The sequence below is a fragment of the Scardinius erythrophthalmus genome (genome assembly GCF_964197995.2).
Source record: "Scardinius erythrophthalmus genome assembly, chromosome: 9".
Lineage (NCBI taxonomy): Eukaryota > Metazoa > Chordata > Actinopteri > Cypriniformes > Leuciscidae > Scardinius > Scardinius erythrophthalmus.
In genome coordinates, this window is record NC_138229.1 from 28,229,411 (window position 1) to 28,252,618 (window position 23,208).

At 37.9% G+C, this 23,208-nt stretch overlaps 1 protein-coding gene across 10 annotated transcripts in view; it reads left to right on the forward strand.

Annotated features, from left to right (window-relative positions):
• Positions 1–23,208, forward strand: part of prkag2b (protein kinase, AMP-activated, gamma 2 non-catalytic subunit b) — a 44,378-nt gene that overhangs the window by 19,570 nt on the left and 1,600 nt on the right. For 3 of the 10 annotated variants that reach the window (XM_081375427.1, XM_081375428.1, XM_081375430.1), the window contains 12 exons: positions 12,354–12,565; positions 15,667–15,718; positions 16,169–16,278; positions 17,984–18,065; positions 18,725–18,783; positions 18,968–19,013; positions 19,269–19,323; positions 19,589–19,715; positions 19,827–19,992; positions 20,118–20,155; positions 21,137–21,283; positions 22,157–22,250. In XM_081375427.1, coding sequence (XP_081231553.1) covers positions 12,354–12,565; positions 15,667–15,718; positions 16,169–16,278; positions 17,984–18,065; positions 18,725–18,783; positions 18,968–19,013; positions 19,269–19,323; positions 19,589–19,715; positions 19,827–19,992; positions 20,118–20,155; positions 21,137–21,283; positions 22,157–22,250 — 1,188 coding nt within the window. Of the gene's footprint in view, positions 1–4,309; positions 5,210–12,353; positions 12,566–15,666; positions 15,719–16,168; positions 16,279–17,983; positions 18,066–18,724; positions 18,784–18,967; positions 19,014–19,268; positions 19,324–19,588; positions 19,716–19,826; positions 19,993–20,117; positions 20,156–21,136; positions 21,284–22,156; positions 22,385–23,208 lie in introns of those variants that run through there. The other 7 variants (XM_081375429.1, XM_081375431.1, XR_014030852.1 and 4 more) reach the window with 7 other exon arrangements.

Consider the following 23,208-nt stretch of genomic DNA (forward strand, 5'->3'; position numbering starts at 1 on the left):
GTTTTGGTGCTAAATGTGAAAATGCTCTCCCTCCTTTGGTGGATCTGGATACCCTAGGTATGACCAGAAGCCTCGAATTTAGTGATCTTAAAGAGCGCGATGGATTATAGGGCGATAGAAGATCCGTTAAATAAACTGGAGCTAAGCCGTTTAGGGCTTTATAAGTCAGTAGCAATACCTTGTAATTAATACGGAACTTTATAGGTAACCAATGTAGTGATGATAAAATTGGTGTTATATGGTCAAACTTTCTTGATCTAGTAAGAACTCTAGCGGCGGCATTTTGGACTAACTGTAGCTTGTTTATTGAGGATGCAGGACAACCAGCTAATAAAGCATTACAGTAATCTAGTCTCGAGGTCATGAATGCATGAACTAGCTTTTCTGCATCAGAAACAGATAGCATGTTACGTAATTTAGCAATATTTCTAAGGTGAAAAAAGGCTGTTTTTTGTAACATATGAAATATGATTTTCAAAAGACAAGTTACAATCTAATATAACACCCAGGTCTTTTACTGTAGAGGATAAAGTAACAGGACACCCTACTATGTTAAAGTTGTATTGAAGGAGGTTTTGTGGGCGGTTTTTTGAACCGATAAGTATTACCTCTGTCTTATCTGGATTTAATAAAAGAAAATTGTGCGTCATCCAATCTTTTATATCTTTAACACACTCTGTCAATTTGGATAATTTAGCGTTTTCATCCGGCCGTGATGAAATATATAGTTGAGTGTCATCAGCATAACAATGGAAACTAATTCCATGTTTCCTTATAATATTTCCAAGTGGCAGCATATATATTGAGAATAATAGAGGGCCTAACACAGATCCTTGCGGCACTCCATAGTTTACTGGAGTTATGATCGATTTTTCTCCGTTTAAATAGACAAAATGGTAGCGGTCAGATAGGTATGATCTGAACCAGCTTAATGCTTGTCCTTGAACACCGGTATAGTTTTGTAGCCGATCTAAGAGTATTGTGTGATCTATAGTATCGAACGCAGCACTAAGATCAAGTAAAACTAGTATTGAGATACAGCCTTGGTCAGAAGCTAAGAGTAAATCATTTGTGATTTTAACGAGCGCAGTTTCAGTGCTATGATGCGGCCTGAACCCAGACTGAAACTTTTCATAGGTGTCATTTTCTTGCAAGAAAGAGCCCAGTTGGGCAGACACAACTTTTTCTAATATTTTGGACATAAAAGGAAGATTTGAAATGGGTCTATAATTTGCTAGGTTATTTGGGTCTAATTGTGGTTTCTTAATTAGTGGTTTTATAACTGCCAATTTAAATGTTCTTGGAACATGACCTAAAGATAAAGACGAGTTAATAATATTGAGGAGAGGCTCTTCCACTATAGGTAACACTTCTTTCAATAGTTTAGTTGGTATGGGATCTAATAAACATGTTGTTGTTTTAGAGGAAATGATAAATTTATTTAACTCTTTTTGTTCTATAGTTGTAAAGCACTGTAATTGTTCTTGCGGGGTGATAATCGAGGCTGAATTATAAGGCGCGATTGAAGATTGAACGTTTACAATTGTGGATCTGATGTTTTCTATTTTCTCAGTGAAAAAATTCATGAAATCATTACTACTAAACTGTAACGGAATATTTTGTTCAGGTGACGCTTGTTTATTTGTTAGTCTAGCCACGGTGTTAAATAAGAACCTAGGATTGTTTTGGTTATTTTCTATTAGTTTGCGGAGATGCTCAGCCCTGGCCGCTTTTAGGGCCTTTTTATAGCGTGACGTACTGTCTTTCCAAGCGATTCTAAAAACCTCTAAATTAGTTTGTTTCCATTTACGCTCTAAATTACGGGTTTCTCTCTTTAGAACACGAGTAGTATTGTTGTACCATGGTGCTTTAATTTTCTCTCTGACCTTTTTTAGTCTCATAGGTGCAACAATATCCCATTTTCCAGAGAGAACGGTGCTCATAGTGCTGGTTAGTTCGTCTAGTTCATCTGTTTGTTTAGGTTCAGGCAGCAGCTGAGACAGATCCGATAAGCAATTTGAAAAATTATCTATGGTGGATGGAAGGATTGTTCTGCCTAATCGATAACGCGGCGCAGCATGATATATTACCGGGGTACGTAATATGCAAGTTACCATGTAATGGTCAGTTACATCATCACTTTGCGGAATGATATCTATATCGGTTGGATCGGTTCCATGTGATATAATTAAATCGAGTGTATGATTAAAACGATGAGTCGGTCCGGTAACGTTTTGCTTAACCCCAAAGGAGTTTAATAAGTCTATAAACGCAGTCTGTGTCTGTGGCTCAGCCCCCAATGAGGGTATGATAAAATAAAAAAGTAACAATTTAGTTTAGGGTCTAATGCTCACTATTAAGTTTCATTAACATGCAGATGGCAGGGTTTTATCATCACGGAGGTCCCGAATGTGAGGTAGGCTAGTGAGGGGGGTTCAGGGGCACCCCCGAGAAAATGTTGATTTCTCTGATCTACATATGTGCATTTTAAGATGTTTTGAGGGCCAAAAAAATTGGATAACAATAGCTTTAAATCCATGTAAGAGGGCAGCTGATTATTTTTCTCTCCTCGTCAGCATCACACTCCTATTCTCTTTGTTTTTCTCTTGCTCTGTCTCTTCCCCTCCTAAAGCTGAGCTTTGACTGATATAGGTATATATTAGGTATATACTGATATATTTTCATTTTTGTCTGTCAGTGAAGTAAACTTAGGGTCAACTGATAGGTTGATTTATGAATCATTTTCTCAGACGCATTAATTTACTGAAAGCTACTAGGAAAGCTAGGTAGCCTAACTAAGTTTATTAAATTCATTCACAGTATGTACACATTCATTATTGATCTTATTCCTAATAAAGGGCTTTATAATCAAATAGGTCCTACATTTAAGGTTATTAGGGGGTTCAAATTTTTTATTTCTCTGATATGTCCATTTCAAGACGTTTGAAGGCCAAAAAAGGATAAGAAATAGCTTTAAAACAATGTCAGTGGGCAGTAGATTGTGTCAATACCTGCTCTCACTTCTTATCCATCACTCTTTCTTTTTCTCTCAGTCTCCTCATCTTGCCCTGTCTCTTCCCCTCCTAAAGCTGAAGTTTTTTAATTTACTGAAGGCTACAAATTGCATATTAATTCTCAACATGTACACATTCAGTATTAATCTTGTGCCTAACATGAAAACGGATTTGTTAATGCTAATGTCCCCTCACAATGACAGTAAACTAATTATTAGTCACGTTACATAGGCCTATTTTCAGTTCAAAATGGCGAGATTCGACAAAAGTATATTCATTTGTCTGATTAATTTTGTCATTCGTTTTACATTTATGACCTAAAAAAGCTGTCAAATATGAAATGTTTAGTTTAGCTACTTACATCTTATCTCGCACTTGGCCGTAAACTGAAGCGTCGAGTCGCTCTGCTCAAATTCGCGCTCTGCAGCTTCTTGTGAACATAAAGCCCGCCTACTTTGATTTGATTTGTCATCTCAAATATTCTGACATTGACAGACCAATGAGACTCAAATTAACACACACACACACACACACACACACACACCCCTTTCTGACGTGCGCTCTCTGGCTCTGCTCTGCGCCGCTGCGGATTGAAGATGAAGAACGCGCTGAATCTGATTAAATAACAAAACTGAAGCGAACACTATTTCAGATAGCCCGTCGGGCAGGCTGGTTATGCATTTTGGTAGCCCGACTGGAAAACACAATAGCCCCGGGACGTCGGGCAGGCGATTTTGCGAGCCCTGCGCATACAAACATTCATCAACTCGCACATCAGTTGTGGTAAATGGAAGCTCAGGCATGTTGGCTTGATGTGCGAGAGCCAATGAGGTTTATTCTTGTGTGTTATGCAGCACGTTTGAGCCTCCTCAAGAACCAATGAGGTTAATTTTCGTGTTACGCAGCATTTTTGAGCTTCAACAAGAATCAATGAGGTTCATTCTCGTGTTACGCAGCTCGTTTGAGCTTCTGCAAGAATCAATGAGGTTTGTTCTCACGCTCTGTTCATCATATAAAGTGATCGTGTCTCTTCAGAAAATTTGGACTAAACCGCTTGATTCATGTGTATTCGTTTTAGAGTCTCTATATGAACTTTTTGAAGCGTCAAAATATTATTATTATTATTTTTAATAATAATAATAGACTATATATATATATATATATATATATATATATATATATATATATATATATATAGTAATGTTTACTGTAGTAATTAAATGTAAGAATTTTATTTAAGGGGAAGTAAAATTGGCATCTGCAACTGAAAGTTTTAGAAATAGGAATATCAAAATGAAAGTGGGAGGGTGACACAAAGACAAAAAAAAAAAAAAAACCTTTAGCAGAGTGAAACAAATTTAGTATCTGTATGCAAATTCAGTGGCCAAGCAAAAAGGGCAACATCGTGTGGAGGACTGAACCAACAGTGTGGCTAGCTTGTGTTGCCTGGTCTCCTTTTACAGCTTCCTGCCATGTATGCTATTTTAAAGACACACAGCTGCACCTGACAATTTCCTGCAGAGAGGGCAGGGCTGCTCGCTCCACAAACAGAGAGTGAAGAGAGGGAGGAGAAGAGAAAAGGCGAGAGGAGAGAGAGAGCAGGCAGATGAGTGAAGAGAGGCATCACTTCTGAGACAATCTGCGGCACTGGTGGTCCAAAGCAAGTCTGCCTTTCATCAGCAGGGTCTGCTCAACTGACACAGAGTAAGCAAAGTGACGGACTGCATTGAAGTTCAATGGAGACAGAGAATCAGGGGATCAATAGCACTGGAATATAGCACCATTTCTACAAAGGGTACTAAAGCAATACAAGTGGACTGCTGGGATATATGGCAACTGTGAAGATCAGACTGAAAACACAAAGAGACTAGCATAAACATCTATAAGAGAGACTTCTGAAGGCACAGTTCTCCGTAGCTCGGTTCCATCATCTAGAACTGGTGGTTTCATTAAGAACGAGAACCTCTTCTCCTGGAATTTAGGACTTTGCTTTTGGCTTTTTAAGCGTGTTAAGTTCTCTGCTATCCGAACAGGATCTCTGTGTCGTGCAGTTATAGGGTATGGTTGATCTTCAGGTCGGACGTGAGGCCTGCTGGTTCCCATGAAGAGGTTTGGAAGTTTGCGTCGGACAAAGAGGCGCAAGGACGACGAGCTGCTCACCGGGAGACGCCAGTCAGAGTCGGCATGTCCGTCTGGTATGGTACTAATCAGGATATTCTCTGTATAGAGCCTTCAGCTAGACATAACAGTATTGATATTTGTCTGGCAGTGGAATGTTACAGTCTGCCTTGAGCTATTATGAGGCAGGCATTGACTGTGCTGTTCGTCAAATAATCTATCAATTGGTCAGATATGTACAGTATATGTGTATGTTGTATAAAGTGCCATGACACATATTGTTGTTTGAACTTGATCAACCATTCATGATCTGCTGACCTGGCCACCATTTTTGTGTGTCAAGATCATTGAAATAGAAATTCCAGTGTAGAGGTAAAGGCAGTTACAGTTGGTTGGCATGGTCCACATTGAGCCTGTGTATTATGTATATCTTTATTAATCACTTGGAAGGGAAACTCTTTTCAGAACTAATTTGGTTCAGGGTTGACCCTGAAGCCGTCAGCTGATGCCTTCGTCACAGTGATGCATACACAAATGTGACTGTGGGTTCCATTAGGACATTAGGAGTAAAGCAAGGGATACCACATTCACCTGTAAGATTTTAATGCCTGGATGCATGAACTGGAAATTAACACTATGTTTTGCTATTGCATACCATGTTATAAGTATTTCAGTCATGCGACATGAAGCTGTAAAATTTGACTTTGGATAGACTGATTGGTGATTGTAATTTTTTGAATGTTGAAATACTTTAACGTATCCCATCTCAATATGCAGAGAAGACAACTAAGCTGTTCCAACGAGGTTAAGCTGTAAATTGATGTCTTCTAAAAGTATAAACACTATGACACAATCAAAAAATTATCTTGCTTGTTTGGGTTTCCTGACCAGCCAAACATACCGATAGCGATATTAGCTCAACCAATGGCATGGGTTTGCAGCGGGACTATCTGTTGCCTGAGCAATGGAAGATGAGGGTAATGTTTGGTGAATCTGTTTAGAAAGCCAATAGTTTTGCAATACTGATTGACACTGCAAGTAGTGTAGAAATGAAACCTTATACCTTTAAAGAACAACTACATTTGCTACATTGTCAACAACTACATTGTCTTACCTTATAATTACTTTTTCTTGATGTATTAAGGCAGTCAGTTTGTATGGATCTACTACATGTCCAGTATGTCTGGATACATGCACTGAATCAGATGATGGGTCACATTATATCAGCCTGACTGGAGAGTCGCAGTGGTGTCCTAAGGGGCTTCACTATGTGTCACATGAAATAGTGTTCCTGACGCAAACCAAACAGGCTCAGGTTGCCTCACCACACTTTCAGTTGAATCCAAAGTTTGCTTTAGTTTTATGTTCAGGCTTAGGCTATAGGTTAGGATTAGTTTGAAGACTAATTTTCAGAGGCAGTATGTTTCCTGACTGACTCTGACATTGATTTTTTGCTGAATAAGAGCCATGGAAGTGTCTGAAAGCTTTAGCTTCCGTTTCTCAAGTTCCAGCTGTTGAAAGCATGACAAATAGCCTTCTTGCTCAATATAGTTAATGTGGTGAAGTTATTAGGATGTGCTGTGTGGAATAGCATGCAGGGATATGTTGATATCAATGTACCATGACAGTTACTGACAAATAACTGACAAGGATGAAAACATAATGTAAAACAGCATACACACAATTAGATTAGATGACACTGATTTCTTCAAATGGGTCAAAGGCTTTGTGGCCATATTTCAAACTATATCATTGCATCATTATTATTGAACTGAATTAAGACATGCAGTCATCATTCAGGTCTCACAGTAAATGGTGCCATCAAATAATTTAAAACCAGAATCCCTCACTTTAACAATTCACTAACATTACCGTGGAAAGAAGTCGAACTGGTCTGAGATCAGCATGCCAGCATACACACTAGAGGTCTGACCCTTTGCTGTGAGTGAGTGTTATCTGCCCTCGTGGAATGTGTAGCAGTGGCAAGGCTAAAATAAGAAGCTAACGCAGCAACACACCAAACAGGTCTAAGCCAGCTGGGAGAATGTGACTAAATGTCAGGAGATAGTTAGGAACGCAAACTCATGTTCATGTGCACACATAATGGCTTTTAATGCTTACTGCCCACATATGCTTTATGAGAAGTGTAGTTTGGGTCCAAGCTCAGTATAGTTAATGTGGTGAAGTTAATGTGGGGATTAAAGTGAAACCACGCATTTGAAGTAATAGATACATTTAGCCCTGACGTAAGTTGTATTTACGCTTCTCGTTTTGTTTTCTGCTGTCTGGGAAATCCCGAATTTTTTTTGGCATTGATCATTTTACTGTAGTGTACCTTCATCCAACAAGCATCCTTCAGTGTGCTACTAGTGTAGCATCAGTGATACAGTACGGATCTCAGCAAAACTGTTCTTATAAGCTTCTCACATTTACCGACATAAATCAAGGGGTGACAGAGAAAGCTTGTTGTGTATTTCATTCAACCACCCAGCCAGTATGCTGGAGGAAGAGGCCTGGAGGGATGGAGAGGCCATTATGACGAAGACTTAAGATGTGGTCAAGCAAAAAGGTCCATTGTCAATGTGTGCTGCAGGGATCAAAAAACAAACTCCTAGACCAAAACCTAGAAACAAGTTAGCATTTTTTTCAACTTCCAGTTCCATCAGCCTGAAGTCAGTGGGTATTTTGAAGTGGTTTTGGTTAAATGACATAAATATGGTCTGTGGTTATCACAAGCTTTTTTATTTATTTTGGCATAGATACATCAGTAAAACCCCTCGTGATTTTTTTTAAAGCTTTTACTTGTCTTGAAAAAGGCGGTTTCTTACAAGTGGGAAAAATGGGACTACAGATGGACATTAAACGCTGTTCATTAAACAGTGTGATAAATAAATAAAGACTGAAAAAAAAATGAAAAGCCCTGTCTCAAATGGCACCCTAAACATTTGAAGTCTTTCTACAAATCCGCACTTTTGTGATGTAACCCCTAACTGTCGGGAACAAGTCTGTTTGCGGAGCTCGCTTCAGTGCACATTGAGGGGGCACTCTCGAGCACCCTTCTGAAACCTAAAATGTGGAAAACCCTACGGTCTCATGGACTATACAGACGTGTATGCGGCAGTAATTTTAAGTCCACAAGTCCATTTAGGGACAGGGCCAAAGAGTTGTTGGAAGCTTAATGGTAGCACCTCCTGATTTTGCAGAATTAGATGTGTTCCTGGGTGATGTGTAACACTGATGTAGAAGCACCTAACCCTGGTTGTAAGCCTAAACTTGATATAAATGGTTAACTTGTCCCTCAAATCTGATTGGTTGATTTGAATGTTGTTCCAGGATCAACAAAGATGTTGATCCAGGAACATGTTGCACTTGGTAAAATCAGGTTTGCTTAAAGTAGAACTCCAGTCAATTTTAACACTGAGCTCATTTTTTTGTAAATTTGGAGTGCTGTCAATACAGAGAACAACGACAAAAATCGGTGTTGCCTACACCGTGTTATCCGCTTTTTAAAATTTGCACCCTGTTGACTTCAATGGGGCAAGTTTTAAACCTGCTTTTAGCCTCTTAAAGGGATAGTTCACTTTGAAATTAATTTTTGATATGTTTTAGCTTACCTCAAGGGCATCCAAGATGTAGGTGTCTTTGTTTCCGCAGTAGTTTCAATTTTGATATTTTTAGGTCAAACCGTTCTTGTCTGTCAGTCATATAATGCAGGTCTATGGTCACTGTCTCAAAACACAAGCACAGAGTCCAAATTAAAACAATTCCCCATCGTCCAAATGAAACAATTCCCCATCATAAGTACACATTGATGGCCTAAGACACGAAACGAGCGGTTTGTGTGAGAAAACGAACAGTATTTATATAGTTTTTAGCTCTTGAAAACAGCACACGTCCAAATGGTCTGACGGCGCGGGCGAGTATAGATGTATACATAGATGTCGCCTTGGCTACGGTTTCGTTCCAATGAACTGCAGTAGCGAAGGCGACATCTAGTGTATACATCTATACCCGCATAGATATATACACTAGATGTCGCTTTGCTACGGTTTCGTTCCAATGAACTGCAGTAGCCAAGGCGACATCTATGTATACATCTATACTCGCCCGCGCCGTCAGACCATTTGGACGTGTGCTGTTTTCAAGAGCTAAAAACTATATAAATACTGTTCGTTTTCTCACACAAACCGCTCGTTTCGTGTCTTAGGCCATCAATGTGTACTTATGATGGGGAATTGTTTCATTTGGACGATGGGGAATTGTTTTAATTTGGACTCTGTGCTTGTGTTTTGAGACAGTGACCACAGACCTGCATTATATGACTGACAGACAAGAACGGTTTGACCTAAAAAATATCAAAATTGAAACTACTGCGGAAAAAAAGACACCTACATCTTGGATGCCCTTGAGGTAAGCTAAAACATATCAAAAATGAATTTCAAAGTGAACTATCCCTTTAACATCCTTGATGTGTCATTACAAGTGCACAGCTAATGTGAGTGATTCCTTCAGAGTGAACACGGTTGAATCTGACTGCAGTAGATGTGAAAGATATTAATAAAAGTGATGTTAATTCAGCCAGCGCACATACCTGTATTTACTTTCTGTTTTCGGTCGAAGTCCACAGTAGTCGATTGTGAACTCGGCAATTGACTACTCTGGCTATAGTTGTACTAAACCCCGTTTTACACTTTAGAAGCGGGGTTAGCATCGCTTTTGACCCGGGACTATGAAACCAGTTATGAAAGCAGGGTTAGCACAGCTTTTGCAGTGTTAACCAATGTAAACCACATTGCGGTTAGGGTTAGCCTAACCTGGTACCCAAACGTACGCAGTGGAAAACATTGCAGTTATAGAATGTTTCAACTACATGCTTAGGAACAGACACGCAATCATGTGCCTCATATTCACCTGATTTGGACAGTCACAGAAATACAGCACACTGTATATGAACAGTCGTTACTGCATTTGAGGGTAAAAATGTCAAATGGTGACAGAAAACGTGTCAAGAAGAAGTCAAGAAGAGACTGTTTTTTCATTCCTTTATAGTCCGAAAAGTTCATTCAGGAAAAACTTAATAGTACAGACCAACATATTAAATGAGGATGTGCAATGCAAGAGTCTTTATGTAAACAGATCGCATGCTGCATTCATCCAGTCAATGACACTGATACTGCAATATGCCAATAAAAATGTTAACCCAGTGTTTAGGAATGTGAAGTGTGAAACTTCATATTATGAATACCCAGGATTAATTGTTAACCCTGGGTTAAGTATGAGCAATGTGAAACATGAGGCAAGACAACCCAGGATTCTGTTTATCTAGGGTTTACTATTTCATATGTGAAAAGTCATGAGAGTCTGTCCCATCAAAACCAAACGCTGAGAGGTGTGACCATGCACAGATTCAATTTGATTCTTGAGTGACTATGTAAATGACGTTAATGACTGACAAACAGCTAAAAATTGGCCTATGGAACGGCAGCATTAATTAATATCAGCCTGACCCCACGTCTCACACGGACCCTTCCCTTCCTGCACAACAAGGAGGCTTGCCAGAACTAATCCTACTGTGTCAACACTACGCTAATTGACTACAATTGTGCATTTCATAAATCAAACCATATCATCTCATATCCTAATGATGGAAACCCATCTTCTGAATCAGTGTGCAGTGTGTATCAGACCCAATGCTGTGTGCAGCCAAAACCATGCCATACACATTTCCCAGTCCAAAACAGAACCTTTTAATAGTGAAACATCAGTAGATCAAGCATAGTGACCTGCTGTAGCCAAGCAGAGACACACGAGTTAGAGACTGACCTGTCCTGAATACATCCAGTTGCTTCAACCCGCAGCTGAATGAATGTACTGATATGCTCCATTCTACAGCTTTAAAGTTTCCTCAGAGCACATAACCTTTTGATCATGATATGGCAGTGTTAGTAGAGGCTGGTACAGTAATATATCAGTGCATGCAGTACATGAGGGGATTATGTCAGGACTGTCATGTGAGACACTATTTGCTGTGGTATCTCTGATAAATCCAGCTCTAAACACAAGTGAACATTCAATCAAAGGAATGCTCTGGGTTAAATACAAGTTAAGCTCTGTCAACCACATTTGTGGCATCATTTTGATTACCACAGAAAATAATTTAGAATTGCATTTGCATTAAAGGTATAGCGGAGGATTTTTTACTTCCGGGTGGATCACCTATTCTATTGGTCCTCCTAATTGTCAATCATTCTGGTGAATCAATCAAACTTTTCAAAAAGTGGAGAGGGCGGGTCTTATCTAAAATTCGGAAAGATCCTCCGCTATACCTTTAAGACACACCCCTTGGAAGTAAAGAGGTCATTGTCTAAGAACCACATATAATAAACAATACACATTAATAAGCCCTGTGACTTTTGCTTGATATATGCAAGGTTACCAGAAAAGGACTGTTTGATACTGGTAAAACAAAACAAGAGTTTAATTCAAATGGAATGGAATTCCCCTTCAAAATGAAATACTTAAGACAAACTTTAAAGCCTAAATAATGCATGAGTTTGTACTGCATAATTTTACTCAATTTTGTGCTTTAATAAAAAGATAAGCTTCTACTTCTACTTTGAAACTTACGGTGCCACTAAGGGGACATGGTGGTGGAAAAAAATATGAGATGGGAGTAAAAATAATAAACTTTGCATTTGCTCGCAAAACCTTTGCGTTCCCTTGCTAAAACGTTTGCGTTCGCTCAAATGAACACAAAGTTTCTCAGGGAAACACAAACATTTTGCAAAAAATGCAAAAAAGCATAAATAATTATCAATTAATTATTTTTGAGCTCCATATTAGCATATTAGAATGATTTCTGAAGGATAATGTGACACTGAAGACTGGAGTAATGATGCTGAAAATTCAGCTTTGACAACACAGGAATAAATTACGTTTTAAAATTATTTGAAATACAAAACAGTTATTTTAAAAAGGAATAATATTTCCCAATATTCCTATTTTTACTGTAGTATTACTGTTTTTACTTTTTACTGATTAAATAAATGCACCCTTGGTGAGACTTCTTTTAAAAACATTAAAAAAATCGGACCAACCCAAACTTATATCCTGTTTTTTTTTTTATGTTGTAGGAACACCTTTCCTGTGATGCCACAGATTTAGGTGTGCTAATTTTTAGATTTAGATTGACATTTTCTTCTATATTGATGCGTCTCACAGGCTCTGGGCTTTCGACTCCCCCCACCACCCCGACGCAGAGTCCAGTTCCCCCGGTCTTCCCTATGGAGACCCCCAGTCCCACGGAGCGTGTGGAGGAACGACGCTCCCGCTCTCTCTCGTCTCCCCCTGACACAGGTCAGCGCTTCAGCCTGAGCACCCCCACCACCAAACCCCCTATCGCCTTGCACACCTTTAACTCTACCTCACGCCAGGTGAGTGAACATCTTCACATGTGCTTTCTGGGCTTTACTGTAGTTTACCCTTGTGGCACCAGGTGGAATTGCAATCTGTATGTTTGAATGGCCCGCGTGGGCCATAACAACATTAGCTTGAATAATTTGAGCAGGGACCTTCAACCAACTAATGGCATATTTATTAAAAAGAAAAAAGAGTTTGTTAATCTACACCCAACATAAAGTTTGATGTATCTTTCAATAACAACAAATTGTTGGGCAAATCCTTTTCTTGTTTAGAAATGTTAGTAGCTCAAGCATCAAATATTTATGGACAGTTAATGTCATAGGGATTGATATTTATGTCAGCAATGTGTTTGTGCTCCATCTGGTGCAGCTGAGCTCAATGATGCTTGCCTGTAACTGACTATTTCGTATTACGACTTTATCATTAACAAAAGGTCATCCACTGCACATAGTCTGCTTCACTTGCATAATGCATATCTATAATGACTATTATCTGTGAAAATTCACATTTTGTGAAATTGAAAAGTTAGGCACTGCATAGCAAATATGAGAAATAAAGTTGCAAATTCACAATTATACGAAAGTTTTACATGTATTGGGTTTCTTCTACTGCACACACTTATGTCCCATGGGTTGATTTTTTTAACTTAAAAAAAACTGTTATTATTAAAAAAATATTAAATAAATATTTAAAAGGACACTTTTTTGCTTTGTTGAGGAGAAAAAAAACAACAAATATCGCATTAAAACTTAGAACTTTTTTTAACCATGCTGCCTTAATTTATTGTTGCTACTTTTTATGTGCCCATTATGTATTATTGTTTTACACCTGTTGCAGACCCGAATGTAATCTTAAAGGAACCGTATGTAAGAAATGTATTTCAATTAATCATAAAATGCCCCTGATATGTTACTAGACATTAAGAAATCATGTTCATTTCAAATACTTATATCACTGACAACAGTAGTCCGGCCAGGATACTGTCATTTAAAAGTGAAGTTGCAGCCATCAACTGATGTTGATGTTGTCATGTTGTGTTTTGGCCTGATGCCCCACCCTCCGCCTATCTACCAATCATGAAGTCAGTAGTGTTTCGGCATCCGGGTTGCCAGCTCTGCTCTAGTTACCACAGCTGCAGCTACAAACGTGTCGGATAAAAAATGTCTAACGTTACGAAATCTAAAAGACCTCGTTATGAATCCGAAATAAGTTGTGACAAAGTCTGAAATAAAACTTACTGTGTAGGACTCGTCACTTGCCATTGGAAGCTCCTTGTAGCAGCCTACGTTCCTGCTGGATTCTGCAGCCTAACTGGCAACCTCGAGTCAGGGGGGAGGGGGAGGGGATACACCACTCTACAGTAATTTGAAAGTGATTGCAGTACCAGTTTTGGCCACAATCTTACATACGGTTCCTTAAAGGGATACTCCACCGTTTTTTCATATTAAACTATGTTATTCCCTTAACTAAAACGAGTTGATATATACCTCTCTCATCTCAAAGCGTGCACTTAATCGCTCTAGGGCGGTGATACTTTGAAAGCACTTAGCTTAGCCCGGCGCAGTAAAAAGTCACGCCATTGACAGAAGTGAGAGGAAGAGGATCAGGCGTGACTTTTAACCGCGCCGAGTCGAAGTACTTCCAAAGGTGCTATTACGCCATACATTATAGTTATCCTTTTTAACCCACTTAGAAAAGCGCCACGTTTTATTTTGTGTCACCATACTTGGTCGTATAACTACTCGTGTAACTGTTTTTAAATAGGGAAAACGTTGATGTGTTTGGTCACTTCTAAATTCATTGCTGTTAGATACCATTGAATATACTGGGGTAAGCTAAGTGCTTTCAAAGTGTCACCGCGCGCTAGAGCGATTGAGTGCACGCACTGAGATGAGAGAGGTATGTATCAACTCGTTTTAGTTAAGGGAATAACATAGTTTAATATGAAAAAACGGTGGAGTATCCCTTTAAATTATGGAAATACATCATATATATTATTATTGCATTTTTAAATCTATGATAACCTAAACAAACTGTGAATAAACAAAAACTAGGCTATTTTATATTTCATTTTAAATGTTTTAGGCTATCAAATACGATTGTCCCCCATAATGACCAACAATTTTGTCCCTAATAAAGATTTATCAAAAGTTTGTGTAATTGTTTGCAAAGGAGACGACGGTGTCAGTGAATAACCTGAGATGAAATGTAAAACGTGATGTGCAAAGAAAACAAAAATAAATTAAGGTCTTGGTTTAAAAAAAAAACGGTCGTAAGAGATTTTCTATCGTGACATTGTTGATGAAATTTTTAGTAGGCCTACGCTATTTATTAGTTTTTCTGGCTAGAACAGCCAGGCTTTCATAAGATGTTTGGAAGATTCACTGGTCTTAATATCTTAAAGTATGTACCTTATTTCCTGCAGCTTAAACTGTGATCCATTGTGTACTTTTTTTTGCAGCGACTTCCAAGAGGAGTCAATGTATTGAACCACGCTCTTAGGATGGTGGTTAAAAATAAAAATGATGTCTATGTAGGCGGCTCTAGGGTTTGAGACAAAGCCACAGTGGGTCATTTTAATTTATGCACGATCAATAAATTCGCATTGCGTTGTTTGGATGCGTTCGCTTCGTTTGTCGTCCAATAGAGAGCGACAGTGCTTTAACTAGGGCAAAATGATCGCTTCAGATGCAGAGTTGACATTATACGCTCAAAATGAAGTAGGCTACTACTACTCTACCTGTGCCGACTCTTGTGGTCTGAAGAATATAGACGTAAGACGTAAAAAAAAAAAAGCGCGATAGAATCGGACTGTTCCACTGTCACCTCTGCGGGGAAGACCGTCATTTCACCACTGCGCGTAATGAATATATAACTGAAACCTGTGCCTGGAGAACATTATACACTTAAGATCACTCTGCCTTCAATGTGGTGAACAGACTGCAGACTGCTTGTGTTGTGTGTTATTTTATTTTTAACCAGACTGCTTGTTTGCAGATAAGCAAATTTAAAAATGGACGCTACCACTCCGTTTCTAATAGGGTCTTGCCTCTTGCTAACTTGAAGTAAGTGATTATTGATTAAATCATCAGCCCGTGTGTTTGTGTTTTAGAGCGGCGTACTTGCTGAAGGCATGCTGGAAAAACTTGAACTTGACGATGAAGGTAAAGGATTACACTTATGTTCTGTATTTTTTGCTTATTTTATTTAATATGCTCTTTCAAATGCAAGTGGTCTATACATTCAATTTTCATCTGTTCTTATGTTTGTTGGGATGTAGTGTTTTTGTATGGCTTTGTGGGGGACAATGAGCTTTTTATTCATAACATAATTGCATTGTAAATTGATTTAAAAATATAATTGTATTAAAGTTAAAGGGATAGTTGACACAAAAATGAATCTTCTGTCATCATTTACTCACCCTCAAGTTATTCCAAGCCTGTAGGAGTTTCTATGCTTCTGCTGAACACAAAATAAGATATTTTAAGAATAAGTAATCAGCAGAAGAAAGAAATTCATACAGGTTTGGAACAACTTGAGGGTGAGTAAATGATGACAAATTTCATTTTTGGTGACTGCTAATGATTCTGATGCTATTTTCTCTTTTTTTACAGCTGCTGAAGAGCCAGACAGTGATATTTACATGCGCTTTATGAAATCCCACAAGTGCTATGACCTCGTCCCCACCAGTTCCAAACTTGTGGTTTTTGACACTACATTAGAGGTAACTACTACATCTTGAATGTCTTCTGTTGTCCAGTACAAGAACAGAAAGAGAAAAGATTTGGTTATGGTGTTTTCGGTTATGTTCAGAATTATTACCTCCTGCATATTGTTCTGTTAACACTTTATGCTGCTTTCTATCTTAAAAAATAGTACATGAAACTTGGGAATTATACGATCCACATTTCAAACAGTAGTATGCTATATTGTTGTCACATGTCCTCTTCATTCTGTGTGTGTCATCTAGTTATCATCATCTTGGATTATCTAAATTTTTTAACTTTTGGCAGTCCAGTCAAAAAAAAAATTAAAATGTTAAAATGAGATGTTAAAAATCACAGCTGTAATTGCACCTGGTCCATTCATCACACTACAAATGGTCAAGTTGGGCACATGCTTTATTTTATAGGCCATTCTGGTATTCTATAAATGCAGAAAGTTGCATATTGTACACCACTGAATAACTAGAAAGTGTAGTATGTAATTATGCTTTTCTGAATATACTAGCTTTAGTATGAGTCGTAGTTATTGTCTTTCAGTTTTGATTCACAGTTTAAACACATATTGTTTAAGTCGTTGTGGTTAATGTTTCATAAGTAAATCAATCTTGAGGTGGTGACTGAAATGGACAGGGTCTCTTTGAAGTGTATGGGAAGCGGTCATAAAGCTAGTTTGTTATGGTTAATCAGTAATCATGTGCAGGTATGTGCCGTTATTAGATTTTGGGCAAACACATCCTTATAACCCATTGACCTGTTGACTTTCCACTGTCTGAGGGCCAGTTTGAAATATTAAAGGCTTAGGGAAGAGAAGATCAGTGCAATTTAATGCCTGGACTTTATATTGGGGGAGTGACATTATGTACTTGTTGTACTTCTTTCTGAAGTTTACGAAATGAGGAAGTGTTATGCCTGTTTGCATTGTGTACATATAAAAATGCTGTGTTTATGGGCCATATTTTGAAAAAGCCTTTATAATGAATTCCAAGTTAATTTTTAATGGATAGCTGAGCTGGTCTAAATTTAAGCCGGAGACTATTTGTTTTAGAATGTTGCGCCAAGGGCCCAAAATGCGGGCATAAATAATGGCACTGTTGGGGTAAATAAAACATTACACACTAGTGGACTGATTGCTTTATTGGTTAAATGAAGAATAAACCACTTGCTGATGTAAGTGAAATATAGAAACTGAAGTCTACTAAAGAACATTTTATAGACTTCTAACATCTTCGTCATCTTGATCTATGATGCCTAATTTATTGAATATTCTTTGCATTCAACCATTAAATAAAAGTATAATTAATAAAAGTTTTTATTCATAAAGCTCCTTTCCCAAGCTCAAGGTCACTTTTCAATAAATGAGCGACACTGTAGTTAAAAAGAGGAGGAAAAAAACTCTTTTTGCAGTTAGAACAGATTGACTCCCTGGTTCATCTTGAATGACTGCAAGAGACTTGTGCTGTTTGTTGCTATGCAGGGAAACAGCTTAATAATCCCGTTGTTATAGGGAAAAACATATGTTTTAACCAACACAGAATGCAACCGACAAATTTTATTGTCAGGTGTGGCAATGTTTTGGAGCCCTGGTTGCACTCAACTCATTGTGTCTCCTGTGATTTTTGGCTCACATGACCAGTTTCTCAAGAAGTGTTTTTAAAGGCATCTAAAAGAAAAGCATTGTTTTGTGAATCCTTTGTTCTCTGCTAGGTAAAGAAAGCTTTCTTTGCCTTGGTTGCTAATGGAGTTCGAGCTGCCCCATTATGGGAAACCAAAAAGCAAAGCTTTGTGGGTGAGCAATGACACATGCACACTCACACACACACACACACACACACACACACACACACACACACACACACACACACACACACAATCACACTTATGCTCATGCTCTCACCTGCATTTCTGTCATTCTTTTCTCTGGAGTTATGCCTCTCTCTTTTTTTCCAGCCATACTGACAAATTATTTTTAACTTGTTTAACCTGCTAGTCTATTTAACTGGCTTACACCTCCTGTCTTGGAATTACTGTCAAAAAAACAATTAATAATTAATAATCAAATAAAAACATTGCTTCAGGACATGTTTTGCTCACCTGTAACATAATTGGACATGCTTAGATTAGCAAGCTAACAATAATATGTAAATTGGTTGAAATTCATTGCTCTCTCTTTCCTGTTTTGAATTGCAGTTAGATATGATGGAATTTGCTGGTGTTTTTTTACATTTTCTGTGCTGATATTTTAGGAGAAAGTGAATTTAAACATGGTCAAATGAGTTAACGTAGAGTACTACACTCTTGTTAGAAGCTGAAATCATCAAATTATCCAATTTTTTTAAATAAATAAATACAATAAAAACATAAAGGACATTGGATGTATAGAACATAAGTCAGTGTGCTACTGCTAACAGAAGGTTTTACTCTAATGATGGTGTGTTTTCTCAATAGGAATGTTAACCATCACAGACTTCATCATCATACTGCACAGATACTACAAGTCCCCGCTGGTAAGGAGTGCTGGTTTAATGGCTGTTTGTTCAGATCTACAAATGGAAGTGCCATATATCTAAAGGAAAACAATTTTGCCATGCCATTTCTCCTGCATGTATTCACTTAATGAATGCTCACCTGAAAGGAGGATTGTTTTTCAATTTTAACAATTTAAGTCATATTCTGTTATGTATGCCTCAGGTACAAATATATGAGCTGGAGGAGCATAAAATTGAGACTTGGAGAGGTAAATATGTTTTCAGTTCACCACTGCTTACACTCATTTCTTATGTAACTGTCACACAATAGGCATTTATATATTTTTTTTTATTATTCACTGAAGGAATAGTACACCCGAAAATGAAAATCATGTTATATACTCGCACCCATGTTTGGAAATTTCTCGTTTTGTAAATAACACACAATTTTTTTTTTTTATTATTTAATTTTTGGTTAACTTTAAAGTGCTTTGATTCTTTTTCATTTCTGCTTACATCAACAGAGCTTTACTTGCAAGAAACTTTTAAACCCTTAGTCAACATATCTCCAGATGCAAGGTGAGACACTGGGTCATATTTTTGTAGACCGTGTATTATCATTTTCATTGCATGATGCATGAACCTGTAGGAAACTCTGAAGGTTAGACCAGGAGACTCGGGTGTATCTTCAGAAGGATTCTTTATTGAGAATATGCTGTTTGGTGCTGCAGTTGTACATATTGTATGTGCATTCAGTAGTCAGTCCTTAATCATACACACAGCCTCAAAAGTGACCAAAGCATCTAAAGACAATAGTTTTTTTTTTTTTGCTGCCCCCCCCCAGTGTATTTGATGCTGTTTACTCACTCATCAAAAATAAGATCCATCGCTTGCCAGTGATCGATCCAGTCACAGGAAACGCCCTGTATATCCTCACACACAAGAGAATCCTCAAGTTTCTGCAGCTTTTTGTGAGTATACCACTTCCTTTGGGCTTACTGATCTTTTATGCGTACAATTATCATACTTTTATAAATGGTAGATAGTGTGAACAAAACAAACTAGTGTGTGTGTTGTTGTAGGTGTGTGAGATGCCGAAAGCAGCCTTCATGAGGCAGACTCTGGAGGAGCTGGGCATTGGCACGTACAGCAACATTGCTTTCATTCACCCTGACACACCGATTATTAAAGCGCTGGGCATGTTTGTGGACAGGAGAGTGTCTGCCCTGCCGGTGGTGGATGTTACAGGTAACAACACACACTGCTTTTCTGTTCTGTAATCATTCTTCCGTTAAGCCTTTCTTAGAAACACATTTTCATTGTACACATCTTTGAATGTCTCATATTTGCTTTCCATCTTTTTCCTCCCAAAGGAAAGGTTGTGGACATTTACTCCAAATTTGATGTCATTGTAAGTTGTGCTTTTAATATACTACTTAAAGTTGAAGAATAACTACTTAAAGAATAATACAGCAGATTTTTACCACACTTTCATTATGAAAGACATTTCGTGAGTTGTAAATATACAAGGATCATGGATATTTCTAAATTGAATATATATTTTTTCTAGTTCTCAATTCTAAAATATTTCATCAGCTAGATTGTGCAGTTGGATTGCTTGTGTCTGACGATTGAGATATTTATAGGAGAAATCTCTACACAAAAACACTAGCGTTCAAAGGTTTAAGCGGCTTTGATTTGATTAAATAAAGTAAATGCAATAATTTAAAAGAACTGTTTCCTATTTTACTATATTCTAAAATGTATTTTATTCCTGTAATTTCCAGCATCATTACTCCAGTCTTCAGTGTCACATGATCCTTCAGAAATCATTCTAATATGATTATTTGCTTTCTTATTATAAATGTTAAAAAAATGTGTGCAGCTTAATACTTTGATGAAACCATAATAGATTTTTTTTCTGGATTCTTTGATGAATAGAAAGTTAAAAAGAACAGCATTCATTTGTAATATAAATCTTATGTAACATAGTAAATGTATTTACTGTCGGTCACTTTGATGAATTTAATGCATCCTTGCTGAATAAATGTATTCATTTATTTAATATATCTATTCATATGTCCCTTCAAATCCATTTGTATCCATTGAATCGAGTTTACATTGAAATTCGTTCTGCTTGTCATGAATACGGTCCATTGGGTATAAAAAAGTAAATGTAAAAGTCTCCAACTGTGTCAAATATGTATTTCCATACAATAAATATGTGATGGTGCATCACATGCATGTTTACTCATTAGGATTGATTAGTAATGACTAGTGATGTGTAGTTGTGTAGTGTATGTGGAGGTTCCTATAGCGTCGCTCTCTGTTCATTGGTGTTTGTGTGTGTGTGTGTGTGTGTGTGTGTGTGTGTGTGTGTGTGTGTGTGTAGAATCTGGCTGCTGAGAAGACCTACAATAATCTGGACATCACCGTGACTCAGGCTCTGCTGCATCGCTCACAGTACTTCGAGGGGGTTATGAAGTGTCATCGGCACGAGACCCTGGACACTATAGTGGACAGGATTGTCAAAGCTGAGGTGAGATATACTCAATGCACAAATCACCCATGGGAAGAAAAACCTTGTTTACATAGAGCAAACGCTACCCACAGGAATTACGTCACCACTAGAAATGAAATCCCACCTGAAATGGACAGTTTAGATGCTTTACTCCTCAAGTAACATTTTTAATGATAAAGAAATAACATTTGTGCTTTTAAACCCTCTAGTCTGTTTCCATTATAGGTGCATTACTTTAAACGTCGGGTTTTTTTGCAGTCTACGTATGGCACAATTCAAAAGTATTTTACGTGGTAATCGACAGCATGCCACAGATTCACTACATTGAAAATACTCCATTAAAGTCACCATGAAATCAAAATCGACCATTCTTTTTTTCTTATGCAATATTGCAGTATAAATGTTTTATCCGTGCACATCATCTTTTTTTTTTTCTTTTTTTTTATTAACCAATCTTTAGTCAAAATAACTTCCCCTTCTTCTTGCAGCATCACTTCTCTTCTCCGATGATGTGTTTACTGGCGTGAGGGCGGGGCAACCTGTCACTCACATGACATCACAGCAATCGCAAACCACAACCATCCAATCAGTTCCCCATGATCAAAATCAAGTCCCGCCCTACATTTTTTTTTCTAGTCCGAGAAGCCGTTTCAATCAGATATACGTCACAATAGGGCAGAAAACACTATTGCAACTTCCACTTGAAATGCCAAGCTCAAAACCATTTCATTTTGATATTTCAGCCGAGTTATTTTGACTACTTTGGTGGCGTTCACAAAGAACACATTTTTACAATCCGTTGTTTTTCTGCGAACATCTTTGAGTGTTGCTGTCGCACATGACAGCGTTGCTCAAGTTGAACGGCTCCTGATTGTGTTTTGTAATCTGCAGGTGCACAGGCTGGTTGTGGTGGATGAGAACTCCAGCATCGAGGGCATCATCTCTCTGTCTGACATCCTGCAGGCGCTGGTACTCACCCCCGCAGGTATAGACGCACAGAATTCCTAATCCAACCCTCCATTTCACTTTCCTTCTCTCCTCTCCACTCTTCCCCGGACACAATCTCCTCTCCTCGGACATCTACCACTCGAGTGTCCCTCTCTGACCCCCTGACCACAGGTACAGTCACACAGGCTGGGTTCTGATTGGCTTGTTTGATTGTGCTGGATGTAGGTGTGTATTTTTTAATATAATACACATCGTGATGGCATCGTTACGAGCATTTGTCTGGTACTGATTTTTTTATAATGCAGTCCGCTTGTATATGACTGCAAGTTGACCTGACAGACTCTGTCAATGGCAAACAAATCAATATGAGACAGAAATAGCTGTCTGGTTCAATAGTGATTGGAACAGAGCATGTGGAACCGCACCCTCAGCGCCCCATGTGAAGCCTGCTGGGAAAACTGCTGCATGAAACACTCACATGCTCCTCAGCATGATCTCTTTAATGTCTTGAGCTGCTGGAAGCAACACTCTTTTGAAAGCAAAGAAATAAGAAATGTGGGAGCAAATTTAAAAATTCAGATTTCCAGGCCAGGAAAGGTTATGGAAATCATAAGCCATGGCAATACAAATCCTAATAAAAACTTTTAAAGCCATAGAAAATCGTAGAAGTTAAAAAAAGTCACAGTTAAGTCATAAAAAGTCAAATACAATTGTAAAAGGTCATGGAAAAGGTCATGATACTAAGATAAACGGTTACAGAAAAGTCATGGAAATTATGAAAATGAATGGGAATTTATAAAGCTGTAAAAAGTTACTGGAAAGTCTTGGAAATCAATACTATCATAAAAGTCACAGGAAATTATAAAAAAAAAAAAAAAAAAAAAAAAAAAAAAAAGAGAAGGTTGTGGTAAACAGCACTAACATAAAATCCCACCGAAAATGTATGGAAATTAAAAAGTTGTTAAAAGTAAGGTAAGTAAAGGTCATTAATAAAA